Here is a 26419-nt window from a genome sequence, read left to right as displayed (position 1 = left end):
GAACATGAGACATCTTTCCATTTATTTAGGTCTTCTTTAATTTCATTCAGCAATGTATTTTTAGTTTCCAGCATTCAAATCTTTCACCTTCTTGGTTAGATTACTACATATTTTATCCTTGTAGGTACTGTTGTAAATAGAAGGAGCTTCCTAATTTCCTTTTTGGGTTGTTCACTACTATTCTATAGATACACAAATGATTTTGGGGTATTGATTTTCCCTGCAACTTTGCTGAATCCATTTATTAGCTTTATTATTTTTTGTGAGTTCTTTGGGATTTTTAAAGTATAGGAGGATCATGTCATCTGCAAAAATAAAAAAAAAGAGAGAGAGAGATCATTTTACAACTTCCTTTCCACTTTGGATGACTTTTTTTTTCTGGTCTTATAGCTCTGGGTAGAACTTCAGGTACAATGCTTAATAGCAACTGTGAAAGCAGGTCTCCTTCCTTTTCTTTTTCTGATTTTTTGGTCTTTCACCTTTGAGTATGATATTAGCTGTAGGTTTTTTCACAAATAACTTTATCATATTGAGGAATTTTCCCTCTATTCCTAGTTTTCTGAGCATTTTTATCCTGAAAGTTCATTGGATTTTGTTAAATGCCTTTTCTGCATAAATTGAGATGATCATGTGGGGGTTTTTTCCTTCATTTTATTAGTGGGAAGGATTACATTGATTTTCTTATGTTGAACCACCCTTGTATTGCTGGGGTAAATTTCACTTGGTCGTGGTGAGTAAACCTTTTAATATGCTGTTGGATTCAATTTGCTAATATTTTGTTGAGGATTTTTACATCTATATTCATAAAGGATATTGGTCTGTAATTTTCTTTCCCTGTGATGTCTTTATCTGGCTTTGGTATCAGAAAAATACTGGCCTCATAGAATAAGTTATGGAGTGTTTCCTCCTCTTCAATTTCTTGGAAGTTTGAGAAAGACTGGTGTTTTAATTCTTCATTAGATGTTTGGTAGAATTCACTGGTGCAGCAGTCTGGTACAGAACTGTTCTTTGTCGGGAGGTTTTTGATTATTGATTCAATCTCTTTACTTCTTATAGGTCTTTTGAAATATTTTATTTCTTCTTGAGTCAGTATAGGTAATTTCTGTTCCAAGGAATTTTTCCATTTTTGCTTGGTTATCTAATTTGTTGGTGTATAGTTGTTCACAATATTGTACTATAATCCTCTTTATCTCTGTAAGGTTGGTGGTAATATCTCCATTTTCATTTCTGATTTTGGTTATTTGTGTTTTCTCTTTTCCTCTTTGTCAGTCTAGGTAAAGGTTTATTAATTTTGTTGATCTTTTCAAAGAGCCAACGTTTGGTTTCATTGATTTTCTCTGTTGTTTTTCTTTTTCCATTTTGCTTATCTCTACTTTGTTTTTTGTTATTTCCTACTTTCTGTAGCTTTTGGTTTAGTTTGTCCTTTTTGTAGTTCATGAAGGTGTGAAGTTAGGTTATTGATTTCAGATCTCTTTTTTATGTAGGTGATTACTGCTATAAATTTCCCTCCCAGCACTGTTTTTGCTGTGTACCATAAATTTTGGTATGTTGTGTTTTCATTTTCATTAGTCTTTAAGTATTTTCTGATTTAATTTGTGATTTCTTCTTTGACACATGGATTGTTGTCTTAGTCCATTCAGCCTGCTATACAAAATACAAGAGAATGGGTAGCTTATAAGCAACAGAAATTTATTTTTCACAGTTCTTGAGGCTGAAAGTCTGAGATCAGGGTGCCAGAATTGTCAGGCTGTCTTCCTGGTTGCAGACTTCTGAGTCCTCACATGGCAAAATGGGGTAGAAAGTTCTGTGGGTTCTCATTCATAAGAGCACTAATCCAATTCATGAGGGCTCCACCCTCCTGACCTAGGCACCTCTCAAATGCCCCACCTCCTAATACCATCACATTGGGCAGTAGGATTTCAACATATGAATTTTCAGACCATAGCAGTTGTTTAAGGGTGTGCAGTTTAATTTCCACATATTTGTGAATTTTCCACTTTTCCTATTAGTTTCTAATTTCATTCGGTTGTAGTCAAGGAAGTTACTTTGTATGATGATATCAATCATTTAAAATCTATTGATACTTGTTTTGTGGCCTAATGTATAATCTATCCTGGGAGAATGTTTCACATGCACTTGAGAAGAATGTGTATTTTGCACTTTGTGGGTGGAGTGTCATTTATCTGTTAGATGTAGTTGGTTTATTGACTTGTTTGAGTTCTCTGTCTCTTTACTTACCTTCCATGTGGTTGATCTATCCATTATTGAAGGTGGGGTATTGAAATCTCCCATTATTAATGTAGAACTGTTTCTCCATTCAATTCTTTCCATGTTTGCTTTATATATTTTGATGGATCTGTTATTAGATGTGTAAATGCTTATAATTGCTATATCTTCTTGCTGTGTTGACATTTTCTTAATATATAATGACCTTCTTTGTCACTTGTAATCTTGGATTTAAAGTCTATTTTTGTCTGATATTAGTATAGACACCACAGCTCTTTTTTTGTTACTCTTTGCATAAAATAGCTTTTTCCACTGTTTCACTTTCAACCTATTTGTGTCTTTGGATCTAATGTGAGTCACTCATAGACAGCATGTAGCTGGATCATGTTTGGCTTTTTAATCCATTCTGCCAGTCTCTGTCTTTTGATTGGAGAGTTTCATCCATTTACATTTAAAGTAATTACTGGAAAAGAGGAACTTCTGCCAACTTGCTCTTTGTTTTCCAAATGCCTTATTACTTTTTTATCTCTCATTTTCTCTATTTTTGCCTGAGGAATTATTGTCAGACACCTAAAGTGAACTTTGTAAGGTAGGCAGTAGTCCTTCTGGCAGGTGAACTTGATAGATATTGGAAACATTCTAGGCTGAACGAACCACATGGTCAAAGGGAATATTTTTTGTTCAAGGAGGCATGAGAGGACCTGTGAGATTGCAAAGAGAACCTTGATCTTCTGAGAGACAGTATTGCCAGGAGGCAACTGTATGTCTTTCACTGGATGTTCAAATTCAGCCTGTGTTCCTGAGATGTGTGACTCTGGGAGATTTGCTAGTGCTGCCTGAGTCTCAGGTTGCTGACTGTGCCACAGAAAAGATTATAGCATTTGCCTAATAGTCTGTGGGAGGATTAATAAAAGTAAGAAAAACACACCAAACAACTTACATGTGCCAGTCACTCCATTGTTTGCTTTATGAATAAATAAATTCTCACAACCACCTGGTGAAGTGGGAATTTTTTTTGTTTTGATGCTGAAATCAAAGCTTGAGAAATGAAGTAACTTTTCTAAGATTAATGAAAAGCAAGTGTCAGTACCAATAGGCTGACTCAAACCTGGGAATTTGGGTCCAGAGCTGGGAATATTTAATTGCTTGAATGCTGCATACAAAGTTCTCAGCATACAGTGCAGGTATACAGTGCACTGTATACAGCCATGAGACTCAAATACTGCTGCTAGTGATATTGTTTGTTACCATTATAATTTTTTCCCTATTCATCTTTAATGCCAGAACTTATTTTCTGTGCCCCTCAAGCCACACAGCCTTGTCATTGTCTTTCATCAACGAAATCATAGGCATTTTTTTCTCTAACACAATTGCATCCTGTTTAAAAGGCAGTATCTGACTCCCCTTCAGTGCCCAACACAGAGCTAGTCTCCCACAAAGTGCTCAGTGATGTGTGCCTTGGTTCTTTCAGGATCTTTATGAATGACTGCACAATTGTCTCCAGCAACATATGACTAGCCCAAGGCTACTGAAGCTACTCTGACTTTCCAGGCATCAGTGACCTTCAATAACATGGTTGTAAACTCTATTCAGGAACACTGAGGGCAGTTGCACTCAGTCCAAAGGACCCTGTACTGAGAGGTGATGCTGAAGACCTTTAGGCTTCTGGTCTCACTGGGCAAAGCCTCACTTCTCCTCCACAGGGACCTGGAGCCTCCTTCATTCTGCTCTTTCTCCAAAACACATGTGTAGTACACCCTCCCACCTTCCTGCAGCCCTGCTGTGTTCTTGTCTCACTTTTTCCTATCCAGTGTCCTTTGTGTCTCCTCAGAGTATTTTGGATAATAAATATATTCCCCTGCAAGATGGTTCAAATACCAAAGGAAGATTTGTTGGAAGCAAATGGGAGTGTCTTGTAAGAGCCCCCCAAAAGGTGAAAAAGTAGATGGGTGACAGGTGATTAGGAAGACCCACTACAGGATGTGACATTTGAGACCAGAATGATGAAGCAGCCATGTGAAGATAATGATGATGAAATTAATAGCTAATATTTATTTTAGTGCTTTTGAGATACCAGGCATTATAAGCATCTTACATCAATTAACCCACTTAATCTTCATAATAATCCTGAGATCTTATCATTTTACAGATGGGGAAGCTGAGGCATGGTGCAGCAAAGTAATTTGTCCAAGGTCATACAAAGCCAGTATACACGTAACTTGGTTTTATACCCAGGTAACATGACTCCAGAGCCTATGCTCTTCATACACATCAAGAAATGGTTAAGAGATAAGACTGAGCATGATTCTCCATTGGTGACATTATAACATTATGATCTCAGGTATACACTCTTATTGCTTTCTTAAAACCTTCACTATCTTAAATATTTAAGTCTCTGGCTTTCTTTTCCTAGTTCAGTATTATCGTGAAGGCACTTTAAATCAAGAATTGTAAAATATTATCATGTGTATGCTCATGCTTTTTAAATGACAAAGTATGAGTATTTGGATGAATCCTCATAACAAAATAACAAGATGGCATAAAACGATGTGTAGTGAAAGTGAATAAAATCTGGGGGATTAAAGGACTACTTCATCTTTGCTGTATCAGTGCTTAGGAGAGCAGAGGACAGAGCACGGGAGAAACAAAAAGCTACCGCCATTATTGCACAACTAAATATACTTCTAGGGGCCAGTCTATCCATAATTATAAATGCTCTTATCCTTGTTTGATACCATCCCATACTCCTTTAATTATTAATCTCTCGAAGATCCTTCAACATGCCATAGAATGTCAAAATAAATCTTATAACTAAAACTAAATCAAAGGAAAAATAAATTTCTGCTTAATATTAAAACTTCACCATCCCATTCCAAACCCACTATATCTGGTGAGAATTGCTCTGTGCCTTCACCTCTTAGCTTTCTGTTAAAAGTAGCATATGTACCAGAGTAGGAGAATATTTTGTCTAAAGTTGGAAACTGTATCACTCATTCCATACCAGAATTATATCAGCAATATAATATTCTTCCTTAAAATAATGTCTTACAACTATCAAATGCCATAGAGAACATAATCTGAAATATAAACTATATAACTGCCCTTTACTTGCAACTGTGTCCATACAATCCTAATCACTGATCTGTATCACCTTTCCAGTCACAAGATAGGAAACTGTGAAGCCAGTAAGGCTATTCCATTTCTTATCTGAAACTTATATTTGAAGCCATCCCCCTTATAAACTATAATTATCCGTCAAGGTTTAGTGTAGAAAACAAAAACACTCTTAAATATTTTAAGAAGATATGTTGCAGGATACTAGTTCTCTCAAAATTGGTGAGCAGGCTGGAGAAGTAATGGGAACAGCTCTGGACTACTAAATTCCAACCTCCCATAACAATGATCAAGGGATGGGGAAATGACTGCACTGCTGTTGTTACTAGTGTTGCTGCCAGCAGTAGTACCTCAAAGCCACAAAACTTGAAACTAGACACTGAATAATGTATTCCAGCTGCAGAAAACATGATAGAACTTGCTTGTCTGCTTTGCCTAGAATGAACTCCAAGAGCGTGTGTGCCTTACATACAGTTGTCCTCAGCATCTGTGAGGAACTGGTTCCAGGACCAACATACTCCCTCACCCCCTACGGATACCAAAATCTGCAGGTGCTCCAAATCCCTTACATAAAATGGCATAGTATTTGCTATAACCTAGGCACATCCTCCCATACACTTTAAATTATCCCTAGGTTACTTATAATACCTAATACAATGTAAATGCCATGTAAATAGTTGTAAACACAATGTAAATACTAGGTAAATAACTGCCTGCCACCGGTAAGTTCAAGTTTTTCTTTTTAGAACTTTCTGGATAAAAACTTTTTTAAAAAACATTTTCCAACTGCGAGTGGTTGAATTTGCACATGCAGAATCTGCAGTTATGGAGGGTCACTGTAATTAGGACTCACTCCTTAGGATTTGGATTAAAAAGCACATCCTCTCTGCTCTAATCCCTCATAGTACATATAGTTTCCTGGTTATGTTCTCACAGCACTTGTAAAAATTAAAATGTGTCAATTAAGCCAACTGGAAATGGACTGTGGATTATCCTTACCAAAATAGTGACATTCTTAGCTCAGAGATCAGGCCATTTTTTTCTAGGCTTGTTAGTCTCCCACTGAAGGCTATATAGGAAAGCTGATCCTAATTCTTCAAGAGGAAAGTAGTGGAAAATTTTGTAAGAAATATCAGTGTGTCAGTGAAAGAGTTCAATATATACAAAATGATTTTACTAGAGACCAAAAATTTTATTCACACTTTTTACTTCTGTTGCAACTTTAATTTTCAAATATAACATTTATTGGATCCACTGGGTGACTAAATATCTTCACATGCCCATTAGCTAAAGATAATTTCTACGGAGGACTCTTGAGTAAAATGCATGCTGCTACTATAAGATATGCATATTCATTTATAATATGCTTGTTTACTCTCCTGTAGAATTGTTTACAAATTAGCATCATTGCAAAGAAAGACACATAATTCCTAAATCCTTAAGGTTATTCTAGCATTAATCTTCTGATGTCTAGCAAGCTAAGAATGCTTAGTGAACACTTTGCTACATTTCTTACATAAGCTTTCTCTCCAGTGTGAGTTCTTTGATGTAAAATGAGGGATGCATTTTAACTGGTCTTCCCGCAATTTTTATATTCATATTGCTTCCCTCCTGTATGAGTTTAATGTTTTTTAAGAGATTCATATCACCTAATGTCTTTTCCATACTTGTAACATGTAAAGGGTTTTTCCCCAGTGTGGATTTACTTATGTCAATTAAGGGATTAATGCTGGCTAAAGTCTTTCCCACATTTATTGCCTTCATATAGTCTCTCTACAATCTGAATTGTGATAGACAATAAGGCTTGTATCATTGCTAAAGAGTCTCCCATATTCATTACATTCATAAGAATTTTCTCCAGTACAGATTTTCTGATTTTGAATCAGGGAGATCTATGGCTACAGTATATTATGACAAATTCTGCATTTATGCAGTTTCTCTCTTATATGATCTTTCACATGTATAGTGATTTATATGGCCTAAAGGCTTTTCCACACTTATTGTACTACTGGGTTTCTCTCCATTATGTACTCTTTGATGGGCAGTAAGATTTGAGCCTTTGCTAAATGCTTTCCCACATTCATTACATTTATATGGCTTTTCTCCAGTATGAATTCTCTGATGTACAGTAAGGTTTGAACTACAGCTGAAGGTCTTCCCACATTTAATACATTCATAGGGTTTCTCTCCAGTATGAATTCTGTGATGTTGAAACAGGGATGCCCTATGACTGAAGGCTTTCCCACATATACTACATTCATAAGGTTTCAATCTAGTGTGGTTTCTCAAATGCATATTCAGTGATTCAGGCTGGCTGAAGGATTTCCTGCATTTTTGACATTCGAAGGGTTTTTCTTCGGTATGAATACTCTGATGCTGAATAAGAAATGAGAGGCTGCTAAAGACTTTCAGACATTTGTTGCATTCAAATTGTTTCTCTATACTGTGAATTCTTTGATGTCGAGTAAGGTGTGAGCTACAGCAAAAGGCTTTTCCACATTCGCTACATTCATAAGGTTTCTCTCCAGTGTGAATTTTCTGATGGTGAATGAGAGATGACCTGTGAATGAAGGCCTTCCCACATATTCGACATTCATAGAGTTTTTCTTGAGTATGAATTCTCAGATGTTCAATGAGATGTGAAACACGACTAAAAGCCTTTCCACAGTTCATACATTCATATGGTTTCTCTCCAGTGTGAGTGCTTTGATGATTAGTAAGTGATGAGACATGGCTAAAGGCCTTCCCACATTCAATACATTTGTAAGGTTTCTCTCCACTGTGGCTTATTTGATGTCGAGTAAGGGATGAGCCATGGCTAAAAGTCTTCCCACATTCATGACATTCATAGGGTTTCTCTCCTGTATGAATTCTCCAATGGCGATTAAGGATTGATTGTTTCCCAAAGGCTTTCCCACATTCACTACATGTATAGATTTTCTCTGTATTAAAAGTCTGGTGAAGGGTAAGAGATTTGCTTTGGCTGAAGGCTGCCACACTTTCATTAGAATTCAAAAGTTTCTTTCCATCATTGATATTCTCATTTTTTATAACTGAATTTGCTGGTAAGCTCTTCTTAAATATATCACGTTTATGTGACTTCCCTTCAGCAGAAATTCTCTGTGGTTCAGAAAGAATAGACTTTAAAGGCAAGATGCTTCTAAACGTATTACATTGGTAAACACTTTCCCCGGTGGGACTTTCTCTAAAGGTGAGGGTCACTGGTCTGAAATGTTCTACCTGATTTTCACACTTCCCCTCCAACTTCTCTATATAATCCAAGTCCTTGTTAAAATTTGAAAATTCATGACTTTGTTTTATAGTTTTTTCCATTATTACCATTTGGGGAAAATCTTCATCATAAATATCTTCCTTCGTTGATAATTCTTTGCTTTCCCATCTTGATTTCCAATCTGTAATATATCAAGACAGCAAAACACTGCTTTTTCTGAACTTCTTGAAAAGAAACTTCTATGGTAGAAATAGGAGAACTGGATAAAAAATAAAGTCATTCCCCTCTAACCCCCAAGACACATGGCTCTGACAACTCTCATATATTCAATGATGTCTGAACAAAGTTCAAATGCAGCACAGAGAATACAGACAGCTCACAGAGGCAGGAACAGAGTATAATAAGGGAAATGGGTTAATATAGGCAATCAGTTTTGGAGGAAAAAAGGAAACTATCAGAAAGAAAATGCAGAAGGCATTCTGGATCCCAAGCCAACATTTCATGCCTATACTTATGTGAAAGACTACATTTTATCTCACACAGCCTTGGTTCTCCAACGTTTGATTAATCTAAATTTGCTGTCAGATTAGTATGCTTAATATGAAGAATTTATAGCACTGTGCTTAACAGCTACAATGAAAACAAAATAATCTAAATACTCTTTATGGCTCAGAAAGATTTAAGCTTTGTGAGTTTATGTAGGATCTGTGTGAAATCATATTTATTGACATTAAAAAATACTGTTCCGGACTTCCCTGGTGGCACAGTGGTTAAGAATCCACCTGCCAATGCAGGGGACACGGGTTCGAGCCCTGGTCCAGGAAGATCCCACATGCCGCAGAACAACTAAGCCCTTGCGCCACAACTACTGAGCCTGGGCTCTAGAGCCCGCGAGCCACAACTACTGAGCCCATGCGCTACAAATACTGAAGCCCACGCGCCCTACAGCTCGTGCTCCCCAACAAGGGAAGCCACCGCAATGAGAAGCCCGTGCACTGCAACAAAGAGTAGCCCCCGCTCACCGCAACTAGAAAAAGCCCGCACGCAGCAATGAAGACCCAACGCAGCCAGAAAAAAAAAAAAAATACTGTTCTCAGAAACCTTCTTACATATCCCTTACTTCCTCTAACACTTATGTTCATATTTGTTCTTTGAAGTTCTGCCTTAGGGGAAAAGTGATTTTCCATCTAATTGACAGCTTTTTCAGCCTAAAACCATTTGTATATTTTTCCTTAAGTGGACTCAAAAAGAATAATTGCCTTATTTTCATTTCAAATAAATAACAATTTGAATTATTATGATGCCAAAACCCTCCACTTTTGATGAGATGACATGAGTAATACAGAAAAATAATAATTTAGGATAGAGGAATAGTTGTTTTGAAATCTAAGCTAAGGATCCCTCAATTTTGTTACATTTGGAATCTCTGATGACAGTATTCCTAAAATATACTAAAATGCCTCCATACTTTCTACAAGCATCTTTAAACAAAGATCTCCTTTGCCTGATTCACCATGACTTACCTGGAAACAAACTTTTTGACAGCTTTTTCTCCACCATCCAAGGTTCTTTGCCATCCTCCAATAAAGCAATCACGTATGGCTTAGGTATGGAAAGACCTGCTTACAGGAAAAAAATAGAACAAACATTGTTTAAGCTGTGGCCTTCATGGAGGAGAGACTATCATCAAAAAAGGGACCAAAGAAAGGTCTGAAGGATGTTCACTGAAACGGGAAGATAAGCTTCAGGCAGGACACAACAGAGCTATACATTTCCTCAGAACATTTACTAAGGAGGATCTCTAGCAATTTGGAGTGGCAGAAGAAAGATCTCCCTCATTGGGGTGGAGGCAGAGATATGCTTACCTAGAGATACCAGGTTCTCATAATTCTGTACCATCACATCCTTGTATAATTTCCTCTGAGTAGGATCTAGCCATCCCCACTCTTCATGAGAGAAGTCTATGGCCACATCACTAAATGTCACCTGAAATAGCAAACACATTTAGGCTCAACCATAGCCCTGGCCTCTTTTGTCACTGGTTAAGGGGTAAAATTACCCTGGGGTGGAAGAAAGGGAACAAGATTCAGCAGTTGTGACAATGATCAGGAATCTGATCTAAGTTAAGTAATAATTGGATAATTATGTGCTTGGCATTGTTATACAATAAGGATAAGAGATAAATATAAGAGCTCTGCTTCAGGAGAGTAGGGAATAGAATTATAAAAATTTTCAAAATCAGCATTCAACTTTTGGCATATAGTCAAGTGCTTAGCTATGTTTTTTATAGTTTACGTGCCAGGTAAATAATAAAACATGAATTAAGGTTCAAAAAAAAAGAAGAATCCAATAGGTTCATAATAAAAAGATACCTTTATGTTAAAGATAGACACATTCATAACCACATACATAACCAATTTATAAACAAAAAGCAGAAACATTTATGGTACATAATTAAACCTCATATTCATAATCTATAATTAAAATAATTTGAGACCCCTAGGCAAGAAGACTGAAGGATGGTTTCATGCCATAGGTAGTCCTTGAATAGAACCTTAAGGGAAGGGCAAAGAAAAAAAAAAGAAGACACATTTCAAGGAAAATATTCTAAGAAGATAGATTTCTTCCCAATAGTACTCATTCACAGTACTATTTAGATTTTTTTTTTTTTAAGTATTTATTTATTTATGTCTGTGTTGGGTCTTCGTTTCTGTGCGAGGGCTTTCTGTAGTTGTGGCAAGCAGAGGCCACTCTTCCTCACAGTGCGCGGGCTTCTCACTATCGCGGCCTCTCTTGTTGCGGAGCACAGGCTCCAGACACGCAGGCTCAGTAATTATGGCTCACGGGCCCAGCTGCTCCGCGGCACGTGGGATCTTCCCAGACCAGGGCTCGAACCCGTGTCCCCTGCATTGGCAGGCAGATTCTCAACCACTGCACCACCAGGGAAGCCCCACAGTACTATTTAAAATAGCAAAATTTTAGAAAAATTTTTAATGTTTAATAATAGCTTACTGGTTAGTCAAATTAAAATATATGCAAAAAAAGTATGCATTTAAAATGTCATTATTATTACCTTTCACTGGTGAAAAAGACATTGTTTGGCTATTGTAAATTTTTCACTCCAAGTGTAGATTCAATATTCTATTACTTTATTTGAATATTTTATTAATACATGTGTTCACCAGTGACACTGGTCTTTGGTTTTAAAGAGGGAATTTACCTTTGTCAGGTGTTGGGGAAATAATTAAAAATCAAATCTACCAAGCAGAAAATCCTCTCTACAGTGTAAAAAAAAAAACAGTTTTATTACTGAATAAGCATTAAACCAGACTATAATGCACTTCACAGGTAATCACTAATGAGACTCCAAGGACAGAAAGAAATTTCACCCTTTTATAAACTCAGGCAGATACAATCCATTACACATGTTTTCAAAGTAAATGATAACTTGTCCTTAAGTAAGAGGACTTGACAGCATCATTTGCTACACAGTTCATCCTAAATTCACCTGGTAATTGGGGTAGTCATCTGTGTTAACTGCCTTTATCCCAAAGAAAAATTTTAAAACTCGTATCTTTATGACAAGCAAGTAGTTAGAATTTGGAGCCAGGAGTCTAGGCTAAACTCCCATACAGATAGGGAGATAGGGGTGCATCTTCCTTCATGTTTCCATTTTGAAGAGATGGCTCCAAGGCCCTTAAGAAAGACTTTAATGCTTAGCAAAACTCGCAGAGGCTTATTTAGCTTTGAAAAAGATGAACAAGCATCTCAAAGGGACAGGGAAAGGATATACAATTACAGATTTTTCTCAAGGAAACACTCTAAGAAAAGGGAGGGGGAGAAGGTCTCTCTTTTGGCACCAGGGAAAATTCTTTTTTCCATTTGTATTTACTCTTAGCCAGGTATTAGGGTTACGCTAGCCTTATCACAAGAACTGAGAAAATTTCCATCTTTTCCTATTTTCCACAGTGGTCTCTTTTTTTTCTAAGATTTTTTTTTTTTTGATATGGACCATTTTTAAAGTCTTTATTGAATTTGTTATAATATTGCTTCTGTTTTATGTTTTGGTTTTTTTGGCCGCGAGGCATGTGGGATCTTAGCTCACTGACCAGGGATCGAACCCGTACCCCCTGCACTGGAAGGTGAAGTTAACCACTGGACCGCCAGGGAAGTCCCCCACAGTGGTCTTTAAATGATTAGCTTTTACAAATCCCAACTGATAAGCCAAATTAAAATATCAACACTATATTAAATGAATAAAACACTATGTTTTATTCCACCAATGCAAAGATATTTTACATTTTAAGTTTTGATATTAATGAATATCATTGTATTAATAATCTAGAGAAGAAATCCCACATAATCTAATAGATACTCTTTGATCTTTATTTAAATCAGAGTTTCTCAATCTTGGCACTATTGACATTTTAGGCTGGACAATTCTTTATTGTGGGAGCTGTCCTGTGCATTTTAGGATGTTTAGTAGGATCCCTAGCCTCCACCCTTTAGATGCCAGTAGCAACTCCCCTTAACCACCCCCACCCCCAGTTATAACAACTGAAAATGTCTCTAGACATTATCAAATGTCCCCTATGAGTGGGAAAACCACTGCTGTACAAAAACACTTGAAAACCACTGCTATACAAAATTTTTGCACTTCCTTGAAAGACTCTCTTAGGCCTCTCTATCTACACACAAGGTGTTTTCTCAGTTTGGTATAACTTCACTTCTACCTCTGCCGCCCTGGTACTATGAGACACCGAAACAACTCCAGCCTTGCTTCCCCAGGGATGCTTCAACTCTTTCTTCCCCTTCAATTGCCTGAGCAGCCTGGGATGTTAATTCACCTTTGTCCCCAGAACTTAGGATATTAAGTAAATACCTTAATTTCTTATGCTTTCTTACTTTTCTACCAGTCCTGTACTGCTCAGTACAGTAGCCACCATATTTGGCTATATAAATTTAAATTAATTAAAATTAAATTTAAATAAAATTAAAAATTCAGTTCCTCAGTCACTCTAGTACTCAATAGTCATATTGCACTGGTGGCTACCATATTGGACAGGACACAAATAGAACACTTCCCCCACTGTAGAAAGTTCTCTTGGACAGTATTGCACGAGATCATGAAATCCTGCATGTCACTGTACACCCAAACCTATGTAAGAGTCTTCCTAAGAGGTACTTCATTAAGTGTTTAGAAAATGAATCCATGAATGATTTTGGCAATTAGTTCACTTTAGCTTTTACTTAAAAAAAAAGTTCTTTCAATTCTAATTATCTAATATTCCCAAGAAACAGACTCTGCCCAACACACACATCTGCCACTCATACCTTCTCCTGTGCAGGCTTCACTTCCATGCCATGATTCTGTCCCATCATTTTCTCATCACTCCTTCACTCAACAGCTATTTACTAAGCATCTGTTTTATGCCAGATACCACTCTGGACACTGAAGATAAAACAGTCAACAAAAAAGAAAAAAAATCCCTTCCAGTGGGAGGAGACAAACAATGAGTGTATGCATATACTAAACACATAGTGTATCAGCTAGTGAGTGATAGGTGCTATGAAAAACAACACAGTGATGGAGGAGTGGAAGTGACAGTCGAGAGAAGGTGACTGCAGTTTTAAATAGGTGTTCAGGGAGGCTTTACCGAGAAAGTAACCCCTGAGCAAAGATACAGAGGTAAGAATGCAAGCTTGTGTACCTCCAGGGAAAGAATATTCCAAGCAGATGGTACAGCAAATTCCAAGGCCTGGAGGCAGTAGCCAGTGTGGCTGGAGCTCACAGGGTACAAAGAGACAGAGAAGGAAGATGAGATCAGGGAGGTACTAAGAGAGCCTAACTGTACAAAGCTTTTTATGTCACGACACAACTCTGACTTCTATTATGAGTTAGGGCCACCAAAGAGGTTTAAGCTGAGGAATGACAGAATTTTATATAACAAGAGGATCTCTATGACAGCTGTATTGAGAAGAGACTGAAGAGGGTCAAGGGCAGAAGCAGGGAATCCAGCAAGGTGACTACTGCAATGATATAAGTGGCTTGGACCAGGGTGGCAGTGGTAGAGGCAGTGATGGGGTAACCAATGGTCAGATTGTGTAGATATACTGTGTATATTTTAGATCCAACTAGAGTGTCCGAATTTGAGTTATAAGAGAAAGGGAGGTCTCAAGGATGACTCCAAACCTCTCTTGACTTGAACAACTGAAAGGACTGACATACACCATTAATTGAGACCACATGATACAGTTTTGACAACTACAAAGCAAATAATTCCAAACTTGAACTTTGAATTCTAATTAAAAAAAAAAGTTTTGCTCAAGACTCTTCAGAGGCTTCTAGCAGAAAACTGGTAGAGAACAGGAGCACTGAGAGAAGACAGTACTTTGGAGTTCTGCAGTCTCCATCCTTTGCTATGATGAAAGGAATCATAGATCCAGTCCCTAAAAGGACCGTGTGAGGTGGGAACTGGTAGGAGAGGCAAAGCAAACACTCAAAAGAGTCCTGATAAGTAGGTGTTTCAGGAAGATTTGGGGACATACCAACTTACCTGAAACATGACTCTGCAATTTCCAAAAGTCAACACAGTCCTCTTTCCGGGCTCTCTTCTTATAGAAGGGCAGTGCCTGAGAAGGCAGATCAAGAACAGGAAAAAGCAGTCATGAAAAATCAGGCTTATCTTGCAGCTCTGGACACACCTGCATGGAGAATCACACTGGGAATCACTTTCTAGGGCTCTAACCTTTCCCTAGGCAAGAGGTAACCTGGGAATCACTTTCTAGGGCTCTAACCTTTCCCTAGGCAAGAGGTAACCAGGTGCCATTTGCGTGTAAATCAACTATCATATACATAAGTGACAAACTCATAAAACAACAGTAATAACACTGTTAAATAAGAGCTCTTTAGATCTTCACCACTATGCATGGTAGGCATTCACATTATTCCAGATTTCTTTTTTTAAACTCTGAGAAAACTGAAACTCGGCTATGTTGAAGCAATTTGTTCAAGGTTTACACACTGGATTTTTTAAAAAATGTAGATGGCATTTTCTTTCACTGCGTACAACGCACACTGGTTCTCCCTTTTCCTTTTCGCAACAGCTCTGAGGTAAGCGCCATCCTTACTCCCCTTTTACAAAGCATGACAGAGGCCCAGAGAAGCTAGGGGCCTGCTTGGGCTCACACCGCGGGGCAGACCCTGGGACCAGCGACGTTGTGGCTGCCATGCCCAGCGCCCGGGTGCCATCAGCCCGAGGCCCGCGGCCGCCCTCCTGGGACCCACACTTGCCTTACTCCTCAGCGGAGCCCGCCGGCACCGAAGCCGGGCGCGGCAGTCCACAGTGGGCACCTCCGCGTACCTAACGCGCCGGGTCGCTGCAGCGGACAATGGCCGCCCGCCTCGCGGGAACTGCGCTGCCCAGAGTCCTCCGCGATTCCAGGACCGAGAATTCCGCAGCAGGGCCGGAGGCGACCGCGGGGCGGGCCAAGAGCAGAGTCCACGGCCGGCTGCACTTCTCAGCCTCCTCCGCGTCAGAGACAAAAGTTGCCGGTGCGTCGCATGGTCGCCTCCCGAAAAACCACACTTCCCAGGAGGCTCTGCGACCGTGCGATCTCGGCGCACCGCGAGACCACAGCCTGGGCTGTGTGAGAAATTACACAGCAGGGCTACTCCACCGGGGACACTCGCTAAGTAGCGGGAGGACAACAGTCGTTTCTGGCGAACTCTGCTTCCCGGAACCAACGGCAGCCGTCTACATGCACTGTGAAGACAATGGCACCCGAACCGCGAAACTACACTTCCCAGAAAATTATGCGGCCGCGAAACGTCTTTCGGGTCATTCCTCTGCTCGCACAGATGTTGTCCTGCCCGGAGAAGGGCAGCCTTGCTAGTGCGGGACAAGAAGTGGCCTCTACCAGCCGAAGGTCTCCTCTCATCCAAAACTTTGGTGCTACGCTGTCCAGCTCGTATAGGCCTTGAGTATTTGGCGCCCACTTGCCCAGGACTGTATTTCCCCAAATGCCCTGTGTCCGGGCTGTTACAACATTAGCTGTCCGCGGACCAATGACACTTCCCGGAAGTTCGAGGGGTCACGTCTTTGCTACGACAGTGACCGCCGCTGTGATGTGCATTACATGTCCTCGAAGGACTCAGGATTATCGGACTCGAGTGAGGGCACTGAGGACAAAGACCCTCAATCCTGGGAAAAAACACTCCTCTGACCCTCCTCCGGCCCCAGAAGCTCTTCTTAGTCTCTGACTTTGCCCAGCCCACCCACACGGGCCCTGGACAAAGATGTATCCAGTCCAGAGCATTCTACTGTTGGTGTGAGTTTGTGTTGTTGTCTTTACTTTCTTTTTTAAATAAGTTAAATTTTACTTATTTTTAAAAAAATTATAAATAGTATCACTATGAATTTTCTTGCATATGTCAAGTACTTATATGCATAAGATTCACGAGGTAATGCTTCCACCTTGGTATATCTTGTGAATGTGGTATTCAGTCCCTATAGCAGCAGTGGTTTTTAAAAACATTGTGGCATCAGCTGGATTCCTCTCAAGGCTTAGAGTATGTAACAAGGAAAGATTTGCCAGTGCAAAGTATATTCCCATTTATGTCTTTATTAAACAGTGACATTTTTTTCAAAGTTGTACCAATTTGTACTTCTGCCATAGTTTATAGTTATTTTGGTTGGCAACTGTTGGTGTCAGCACTTGATTTTTGTGAAACTTTCAAATCTTACAAATCTGCTAGGTGTCAAATTATAACTCATTGTGGCTTAAATTTGCATTTCTTTTATTGTTAATAAGATTGAGAATCTTTTCACGTGTCTGTTGGCTTTAGTATTTCCTTCTCTGAGAGTTGCACATCTCTTGGTCAATGTTCTTTTAGAACAATGACCTTTTTAATATTAAAATACAAGTTACACAGAAAAACGCAAGATTTTAAAGGGAGAATGCAGAGACTAGGATATTAAAAATTTTCCCCTGAGAACCCCGGGCATTGAACTGGATTCAGTAACCAAATATGTTTTCTACAGTTTTTGCATAATGTTTCTGAGTGTGAAATTCTTTGACTGTTCTCCTGCTTGGGATTGTTGAGCAGTTTGAATCTGTGAAGTGGCATCTTCTTGTGCTCAGCAAATTTTTCTTCTCCATACATTGCCTCTTCTCTCCTCTTCTTGTGAACTCCGATTAGCTGTTAGGTAGGTTTTTCCATTCTATCCGTCTCTGTAATTTCCATCTTTCAGTCTCTGTATTGCAATCTGGGTGATTTATTCTTATTCATCTAACATTCATAATTCCCTTTCCAGGGGATTTTTTTTTTTAATTTTCAGTGTTTCAAAGATTTTTGTAACATGGTAGGCACAGTTGATTCATAATATGCATTTGATAATACCAATAATTGAGGATCTTATGAATCTTTGTAAATTTATTTTTTAATTTCTTTACTCAGTTTGCTTTGCTTCCTTTTTTGGTTGGTTATCTGTGTGCCACTCAGTCCTTGAAAAGAGATTTTACTGGGCTCCCCAATATCCTTGGATGAAAGTGCCTCTCTTTTCTAGAGATTATATAGTTTTATTTTCAGACAAGATCTGGGATTACTACCACTCTGGAACCACTTTAAACTAAATCTAAGACATAAAGTCCCTGCTCACTCCTTCCAGAAAATCTTATATAGGAATTCCTCATTGTTGCTGCTTTTCCTCATGAGCTTCTTGGAAGAATTATGAAGCCTTCCCATTATGGTTCCTCAGATGTTTGGGACATAAATTAAGTTCATGGGGAAGTGGGGTTAACATTAAAGGACTAGATGTGACTGGGGGCAGAGGTGAGAAGCTATTTCAATAGCTTCTATTTCAGTAGCTATTTATGACCAGTGCTTAAGGAACATTACTTCAAAGCTGAACCCCTAACGTGAGTGCTCTATGATTTGCATTTTTAACAGAAAGTATAGAGGCACTCTGATGAATAGCAAGACTAAGAAGGAGAAATCCAGGGGCAGATGGAGTGGGGACTCAGGCATAAGTAAACCAGTTTTAAACAAATATGCCAGTCACTTGAGAAAGAAAATAGGGCCAAGAGAGATCAATAAGGAGACAGAAAAATACTTTACATGCCATACTGAACCCTCCCCCTTCCACTAGCCCTGAGCTGCCTTCGTTCCCTTTTCTATTAGGCAATATTTACAATAAATGATTTTGCTATTGGAATTTATCTGTTCAAGGGTGCATTTTAGAATATGAACTGGGAGGGACTTCCCTGGTGGCACAGTGGTTAAGAATCCGCCTGCCAATGCAGGGGACAAGGGTTCCATTCCTGGTCCGGGAAGATCCCACATGCCGTGGAGCATCTAAGCCCATGCGCCACAACTACTGAGCCTGCGCTCTAGAGCCCGTGAGCCACAACTACTGAGCCCACGTGCCACAACTACTGAAGCCCTCGTGCCTAGAGCCCATGCTCCGCAACAAGAGAAGCCACAGCAATGAGAAGCCCGCACACCACAGCGAAGAGTAGCCCTCACTCACTGCAACTAGAGAAAGCCCGTGCGCAGCAACAAAGACCCAATGCAGCCAATAAATAAATAAAATTTATTTTTTTTAAAAAAAGGAATATGAAGTGGGAGAAGAAAAGCCAGTTCATGTTGATGCTGAAACTGTTCCAAGACTCAGGGTGATAAGGAAGTTCGAAACTCTAAGCTTCCAGAGACATCAAAAAAAATCATATGTATTTGCCATAGGGAGAAACTCCTGCTGAGACCTCTGGTAGAAATCTTTGTCCTTGTTCCTGGCTCATTCTCCATCTATCACTTTGTAATAAGCCTACACATCCCACTGTGGACCAAAGTTTTAAATCCAAGAGCCTAGTCCTAGTTCTCCTGTCACTGGCTTGAAGACCTGTCCATTCCCAATCTGCCCTAAGCCTGACCCTGGAATGCCCAATGTAGAACCTGTGCAGAGCCTCCAACAAGACGTTTGTGCTCTCTCCTTCTGTCCAAGAGGACCTCTGACATCCCATATCTCTGATTATTTATGTGACTAGTATCAGGTAACACCAGACACTTCAGTATGAAGTGTCAGGTGTGCCTATGTTTGACCAATAGTATAAAGCCTTTGCTTGATAGGTTGGCTGGGTTCCCTGAGGAAAACTAAGGACAGGTATCAAGGGCACTGTCTGTGGCTATGATGGGGAGGAGGGTGCCCATCTCATTTCCTTTCCTCCCTCTTAGATTATGGAGGAATTGGAATAAGTCTTGTTTTAGCTCCATAAGAAGGGATTTCATTTAGACTTTAAGCCTGAGAAACCCTCGGGGGCTTACTAGGTAGAGAGCTCAAGTTTTTCCTATTTGTTGATTTTGCATGATTTCTAAAAAAAAAAAAAATGGCTTATGGGAGGTGAAGTCCAATATGTATGTTGATCTGGGAAAGTATGTGGATGGAAGTAAAGTGTCACTGTTCTTTTTACAAAACTTCAATAAACACTATTGCAAAATTTAGAAAAAGAAAATTTTAACTCATTCTATTTCCCATAGAAAGTGACTTATCATGCTAATCTACTGAGAGAAAGGTATCATTTATTTTAAAATACAGATTTATTTTACACGTACGCTCATATTCTTTTTCACTCAATCCATTGTGAATGTCTTACAATACTAGCAACATACAACCTACATTATCATTAGAATGTACACAGTTCCATATCAGGAATCATAACAGTAATAGATTTAAGTGCCCTCCCCTTGATGAACATTTGCTTTGTGCTCAAGTTTTTACTTAAATTTGTGAAGAATATCCTTGTACATACATCATTGCATATGTACTTGGTTTTTTTAAGTGGTAAATCCCTAGATTCTATGCTACTGGTCAAAGAATTTACCTGTCTCTAGGCTTCTTTAATACATACCAACAGAGTGCCTCTATGAAGGTTATTCTATTCCATGTTTCATCCTTAGGAGGAAGTCTGGAGCTTTTTAGAATCTAGTTCCAAGATTTCAGGTAACTGGTGAAGGGATCTACCTGTTTCTGGAACCCCTTTTCAGTGTATTCTCTTCCATCCAAACTGTAGGAGGGAAAGAGCATGTGTGTCTCTGGGCTACCTGTACTGAGTGGGGATTTAGGGCCACAAACAGAAATAAGGGTGTTTCCTGTGAGCTGCCAGTGGGTCCCTGTCATTTAAGAAATGCTCCTGAAGGCAATACTAAAGGCATGAAAGATTCCTCTGGTGCATCTTTTGAGGCTGTAGTGATCTGCACCTACTAGGGGGGACCGAGGCATCTTTTGGTTCAGCATATTCCCTAAGTGGGGAAAAGGACACAAGGACGTTGTCAGAAAGAAGTTGAGCATAATGTTCTTCATCAGTGCCCTTGAGAAGCTGCCCTGGTCCAAGTTTTAGAGCACCCCCAGTTTGGTTCCACTGTCAGAGGATCCTGCCAGCTTAAACTCAGTCCTATTTCCAGAACCCTCTCTGCCACAGCACCTTCGTCAGTGTTCAGTGAAGGAGGAATCCCAGTAACATTCTTTTATCTGTCTTATGTCCTCTGTGACAGACATAAAGTTGGTACTCAGTAAATGTTATATGTACCCTGCTCTGATGGTTAATTTTATGTGTCAACTTGGTTAGGCCATGGTGCCCAGATTTTCGGTCAAACACTAGTCTAGATGTTGCTGTGAAGATATTTTTTAGATGAGATTAACATATAACATTAAATCTGTAGACTTTGAGTAAAGCAGATTATCCTCCATAATGTGGGTGGGCCTCATCCAACCAGTCAAAGATCCAAAGAGAAAAAGACTGAGATACCCTGAGGAAGAAGGAATTCTGCCTTCAGACTCAAACTGCAACATCAACTCTTCCTGGGTCTCCAGCCTGCTGGCAAGAATTCAGGCTTGCCATCCCCCCCACAGTTGTGTAAGCCAATCCATTAAAATAAGTATTTCTATCTCTGTCTATCTAACTAAGTACCTACCTATCTAATCTGCACACACACACACACACACACACACACACACACAAACACGCACACCCCTTATTGGTTCTGTTTTCACTGGAGAATCCTGACAAACACACCTGCCATCTCACTGAGCTTATTCTATGGACTGTCACCATGCTCTACTGATAATTCAAGCTTTACTACTCTGGGTCATCACTACTGGAAAATTCTTTCTTAAGAATAACCTTTATTGACCCCTAGACAATAATATCCATAGGAACACATGTGCTTCCTGCCATTATCCCTTCTCTCTTTAATCAACATTTTTTTTCTGTCTTTACTAGATCTTTTCCATCATCTTTCAGATATGCTTAGATATCTAGAATAGTTCACCTTTTAAAAACCCTCTCTTTTCCCAAAACCCCCTCCAGCAAGTACACCACTTCTATTCTCAGTAGAAAAGCTTCTTGGAAATTTTTTCTATGATGTTAATTTTCTTTAATTTTCACTTCACAATCTCTCCATAACTATGTCCTATCAGAGAACATTCCTATTATTTTCCTGAGACTGCTTTTCTCTAGGTCAAAGTGATCTCCACATTACTAAATCTAAGAGTCCCTCTTCTGTCACTATGTTTCTTGACCTGTTAGCATTTGACACAATTGACAACTTCCTCATTCTTCAGTCTCTTCTCTTGATTCTATGACACTACATTTTTCTTAATTTTTATTTTAGTGGCTGCTGCTTCTCAGTTTCTTTTGCTTGTTCTTCATCTCTCCTTTGATCTCTAAATGTTAAAGGAACCCAAGACCATATTTGGCCTCCATTTCCACATTTCCTACATATGTTTTCTTTTGCATTTCCATGTGTTTATAACTCATCCTTTAAAAAAAGACTCCCAAGTCTATCTATAACCCAGCCTTGCCTCTCCCTGGAACTCTCTATCCATACATCCAGCTCTTTACCTCCCAGCTCATTTTGGTGGTTCATTGTCAACTCAAACTCCACATGCTTCATGTGGCCCACACAGAGGTCTTGATTTTCTCCTTATTCGCCTCCTCTTTCAAGCCCCCACACTTAGCAAATGGAATCGCCGTCCACCCACCAGACAAAGCTGAACATCCAGACATTTTCCTGTATCCCTCTTTTGTCCTCACTTACCCTCCCTGCACATTCATTCCAGCAGACAGTGTTGTTTTCAATGCTGCCTCAAAGTGATGGGGCCTCAGCCTTCATTTATTTGCATCCAGTTCTCACCTGAAGCACTGCAAGGATTGCTTAGACAGTCCTATGCTTTCACGCTTGCATCCATATAGTCCACTCTCTATACAGAAATTAGATGATTTTTAAACTACATAAATAGAATTCCATTTTGTAACATCTTTTAATATCTTCTGATCTCTCAAAGAATATAATCCAAATTCTTTATGTTGGCTTATACAGGCCTACCTGACTTGGCTCTGCCTCCTTCCATGCTTCTCCTTGCTCACAAAGACACACATGTTAATTCAGTGACCTGCCTTCTCTACCTCTCATAAGCCACATTTATGCATCTTTAAGACTTTAAACAAGCCTTTTGCCTGGAGGCTCCTCCTCGTGACCTCACTGCTGTTCTATCTTGTCTTCTAGATCCTTGCTCTATTGTCACCTTCTCAAATGGGTCGTTCCTCACCACTCTCTCTGCAGGTGCCATCTAGTCCCTCTGTATACCATCCTATTTTAATTATTCACCCAACACTCATCAATTTTTGTTACTCCTATGGTAATTCACTATAGTTTGTTTATTATTTGTCAGCAAGCACTTGATTGAAACTTACTGAAAGAATACAGGTCTCTTTTCACCAATGCACCTCCAACATGAAGATCAGTACTGGGGTATTGAAGGTACTTTATAAGTAAGAAAGGAAGGAAGGGAGGGAGGGAGGAAGGAGAAAGGAAGGAAGGAAGGAGGGAAGGAGGGAGGAAAGAAAGAAAGGAAGGAAGGAAGGAAAGAAAGGAAGAAAGAAAGGCATCTTATATGCTTCTTCATTTTCCAGTCTACCCAATCTTCCCATCCTCCCTACCCTAATCTACTTTAAGATTCTATAGATTTGCCTATTCTGGGAATTTCATATAAATGCAATCATTTATTTTCCGTTTGTCCCCATACAGTTGATCCCTTTTACCAATTTTGCCCTCCCTCCCCCTTGTGCCTTCTGGTAACCACTGCTCTGTTCTCTAAGTATCTATGTATTTGTTTTTGTTTGATTTGGTTTGTTCATTTATTATGTTTTTGTTTATTAGTTTTTTTATTCCACATAGGAGTGAAGTCATACAGTGTTTGTCTTTCTCTGTCTGACTTATTTCACTTAGCATAATACCCTCAAGGTCCATCCATGTTGTCCCAAATGGGAAGATCTCATCTTTTTATGGCTGAGTAGTATGAATATTCCATTGTGTGCGTGTATCTCACATCTTCATTATCCATTCATCCTTTGATGGGCACTTAGGTTGTTTCCATGTCTTGGCTATTGTAAATAATGCTGCAATGAACATGGGGGTTCGCATATCTTTTTTGATTAGTCTTCTCACATTCCTTGGATAAATACCCATAAGTGACATAGATGGTTCATATGATAATATTCCTAATTTCTTCTGAGGAATCTCCATACTGTTTTCTATAGTGGCTGCACCAATTTACATTTCTACAAACAGTGCAGAAGGGTTCCCTTTTCTCCACATTCTCTCCAATACTTGTCATTTCTTGTCTTTTTGGTAATAGCCATCCTGACAGATGTGAGGTGACATCTCATTGTGGTTTTGATTTGCATTTCCCTGGTGATTAGAGATGCTGAGCATCTTTTCATGTGCCTGTTGGCCATCTGTATGTCTTCTTTGGAAAAATGTCAAATCAACTCCTCTGCCCATTTTTTGAGTTGTTTGTTTTTGTTGTTGTTGTTTTTGAATTATATGAGTTATTTATATATTTTGGATATTAACCCCTTATTGGATATATCATTTGCAAGTATCTTCTCCCATTTGGTAGGTTGTCTTTTAGTTTTATTGATGGCTTTTTTGCTGTGAAAAAGCTTTTTAGTTTGATGTAGTCTCAACTGTTTATTTTTTTGCTTTTATTTCCCTTGCCTGAGGAAACATATACAAAAAATATTGCTAAGACCAATGTAAAAAAGCATATTGCCTGTGTTTTCTTCTAGAAATTTTATGGTTTCAGGTCTTACATTCAAGTCTTTAATCCATGTTGAATTTATTTTTTATATGGTGTGAGAAAGTAGTCCATGATTCTTTTGCATATAGCTGTCCAGTTTTCCTAACACCACTCATTGAAGAGTCTATCTTTCCCCCGTTTTATATTCCTGCCTCCTTTGTCATTCATTAATTGCCCTTATAAGTGTGGGTTCATTTCCAGGCTCTCTATCTTGTTTCATTGATCTCTGTGTCTGTTTTTGTGCCAGTATCATACTGTTTAGATTACTGTAGTTCTGTGGTATAGTTTGATATCAGAAAGCTTGATACCTCCAGCTTTGTGAGTTCTTTTGTGTTTCCATACAAATTCCATTTTTTTAAATATTTATTTATTTATTTATTTGGTTGCATGGGGTCTTAGTTGCATCTCCAGGGCTCCTTAGTTGAGGCTCACCAGCTCCTTAGTTGTGGCACGTGGGCTCCTTAGTTGTGGCATGTGAACTCTTAGTTGTTAACGGCATGCATGTGGGATCTAGTTCCCTGACCAGGGATTGAACCCGGACCCCCTGCATTGGGAGCGCGGAGTCTTAACCGCTGTGCCACCAGGGAAGTCCCCATGCAAATTTTAGACTATTTTGTTCTAGTTCTGTGAAAAATGCCATTAGTATTTTGATAGGGATTGCATTATATCTGTATATTGCCTTGGGTAGTATGGAAATTTTAACAATATTAATTTTTCCAATCCATGAGCACAATATATCTTTCCATATGCATTGTCAACCTAAACTTCTTTCGTCGGTGTCTTATTGTTTTCTGAGTACATGTATTTTACCTCCTTAGCTAGATTTATTCCCAGGTATTTTATTCTTTTTGATGTGATTGTGAATGGAACTGTTTTTTAAAATTTCTCTTTCTGATAGTTCATTATCAGTATATTGAAACAACAGATTTCTATATATTAATTTTGTATCCTGCAACTTTACCAAATTAATTGAGGAGTTCTAGTAGTTTTTTGGTGGCATATTTAGGATTTTCTATGTATTGTGTAGTATTGTGTCATCTGCAGACAGTGACAATTTTACTTCTTCGTTTTCAATTTGGATGCCTTTTATTTATTTTTCTTGTCTGACTGTTATGGCTAGAAATTTCAATACTATGTTGAATAAAAGTGGTGAGAGTGGGCATCCTTGTCTTGTTCCAGGTCTTAGAGGGAATGCTTTCAGCTTTTCACCATTGAGTATGATGTTAGCTGTGGACTGTTCATATATGGCCTTTATAATGTCGAGGTATGTTCCCTCTGTGCCCACTTTGTTGAGTTTTTATCATAAATTGATGTTGAATTTTGTCAAAAGCTTTTTCTGCATCTACTGAGATGATCATATGGTTGGGTTTTTTTTAATTTATTAATTAATTTATTTATTTATGGCTGTGTTGGGTCTTCGTTTCTGTGCGAGGGCTTTCTCTAGTTGCGGCAAGTGGGGGCCACTCTTCATCGCGGTGCGCGGGCCTCTCACTATCGTGGCCTCTCTTGTTGCGGAGCACAGGCTCCAGACGCGCAGGCTCAGCAATTGTGGCTCACGGGCCTAGTCGCTCTGTGGCATGTGGGATCCTCCCAGACCAGGGCTCGAACCCGTGTCCCCTGCATTGGCAGGCAGACTCTCAACCACTGCACCACCAGGGAAGCCCATCATATGGTTTTTATTCTTCAGTTTGCTAATGTGTTTTATCAC

General features: G+C 39.1%; 1 protein-coding gene across 1 annotated transcript; it reads right to left on the bottom strand.

The window, feature by feature from the left end:
• Nucleotides 1-7093: 7093 nt before the first annotated feature.
• On the bottom strand, nt 7094-16142 carry LOC133079124 (zinc finger protein 181). Its single transcript, XM_061174455.1, has 5 exons — nt 15937-16142; nt 15130-15205; nt 10438-10558; nt 10096-10191; nt 7094-8753 (listed from the first exon to the last, which is right to left on the bottom strand). The coding sequence occupies exons 2-5, from the start codon at nt 15136-15138 to the stop codon at nt 7267-7269; spliced, it is 1713 nt and encodes a 570-aa protein (XP_061030438.1). The 5' UTR covers nt 15139-15205; nt 15937-16142; the 3' UTR covers nt 7094-7266.
• Between the last annotated feature and the right edge of the window lie 10277 nt (nt 16143-26419).

This window comes from Eubalaena glacialis, chromosome 18, assembly GCF_028564815.1.
Source record: "Eubalaena glacialis isolate mEubGla1 chromosome 18, mEubGla1.1.hap2.+ XY, whole genome shotgun sequence".
In the NCBI taxonomy this organism is placed as follows: Eukaryota; Metazoa; Chordata; class Mammalia; order Artiodactyla; family Balaenidae; genus Eubalaena; species Eubalaena glacialis.
The sequence above is the reverse complement of the archived record's forward strand: the minus strand, read 5'-3'. Positions and strand labels throughout refer to the sequence as shown.

Bases quoted from the DNA above. Each gene is read 5' to 3' on its own strand.
- LOC133079124 (XM_061174455.1), bottom strand. The intron at 10,192-10,437 runs GTAAGCATATCT...TCCTGTAAGCAG, and splicing joins TGAGAACCTGGTATCTCTAG to GTCTTTCCATACCTAAGCCA. The intron at 8,754-10,095 runs GTAAGTCATGGT...GATATATTACAG, and splicing joins GTCAAAAAGTTTGTTTCCAG to ATTGGAAATCAAGATGGGAA.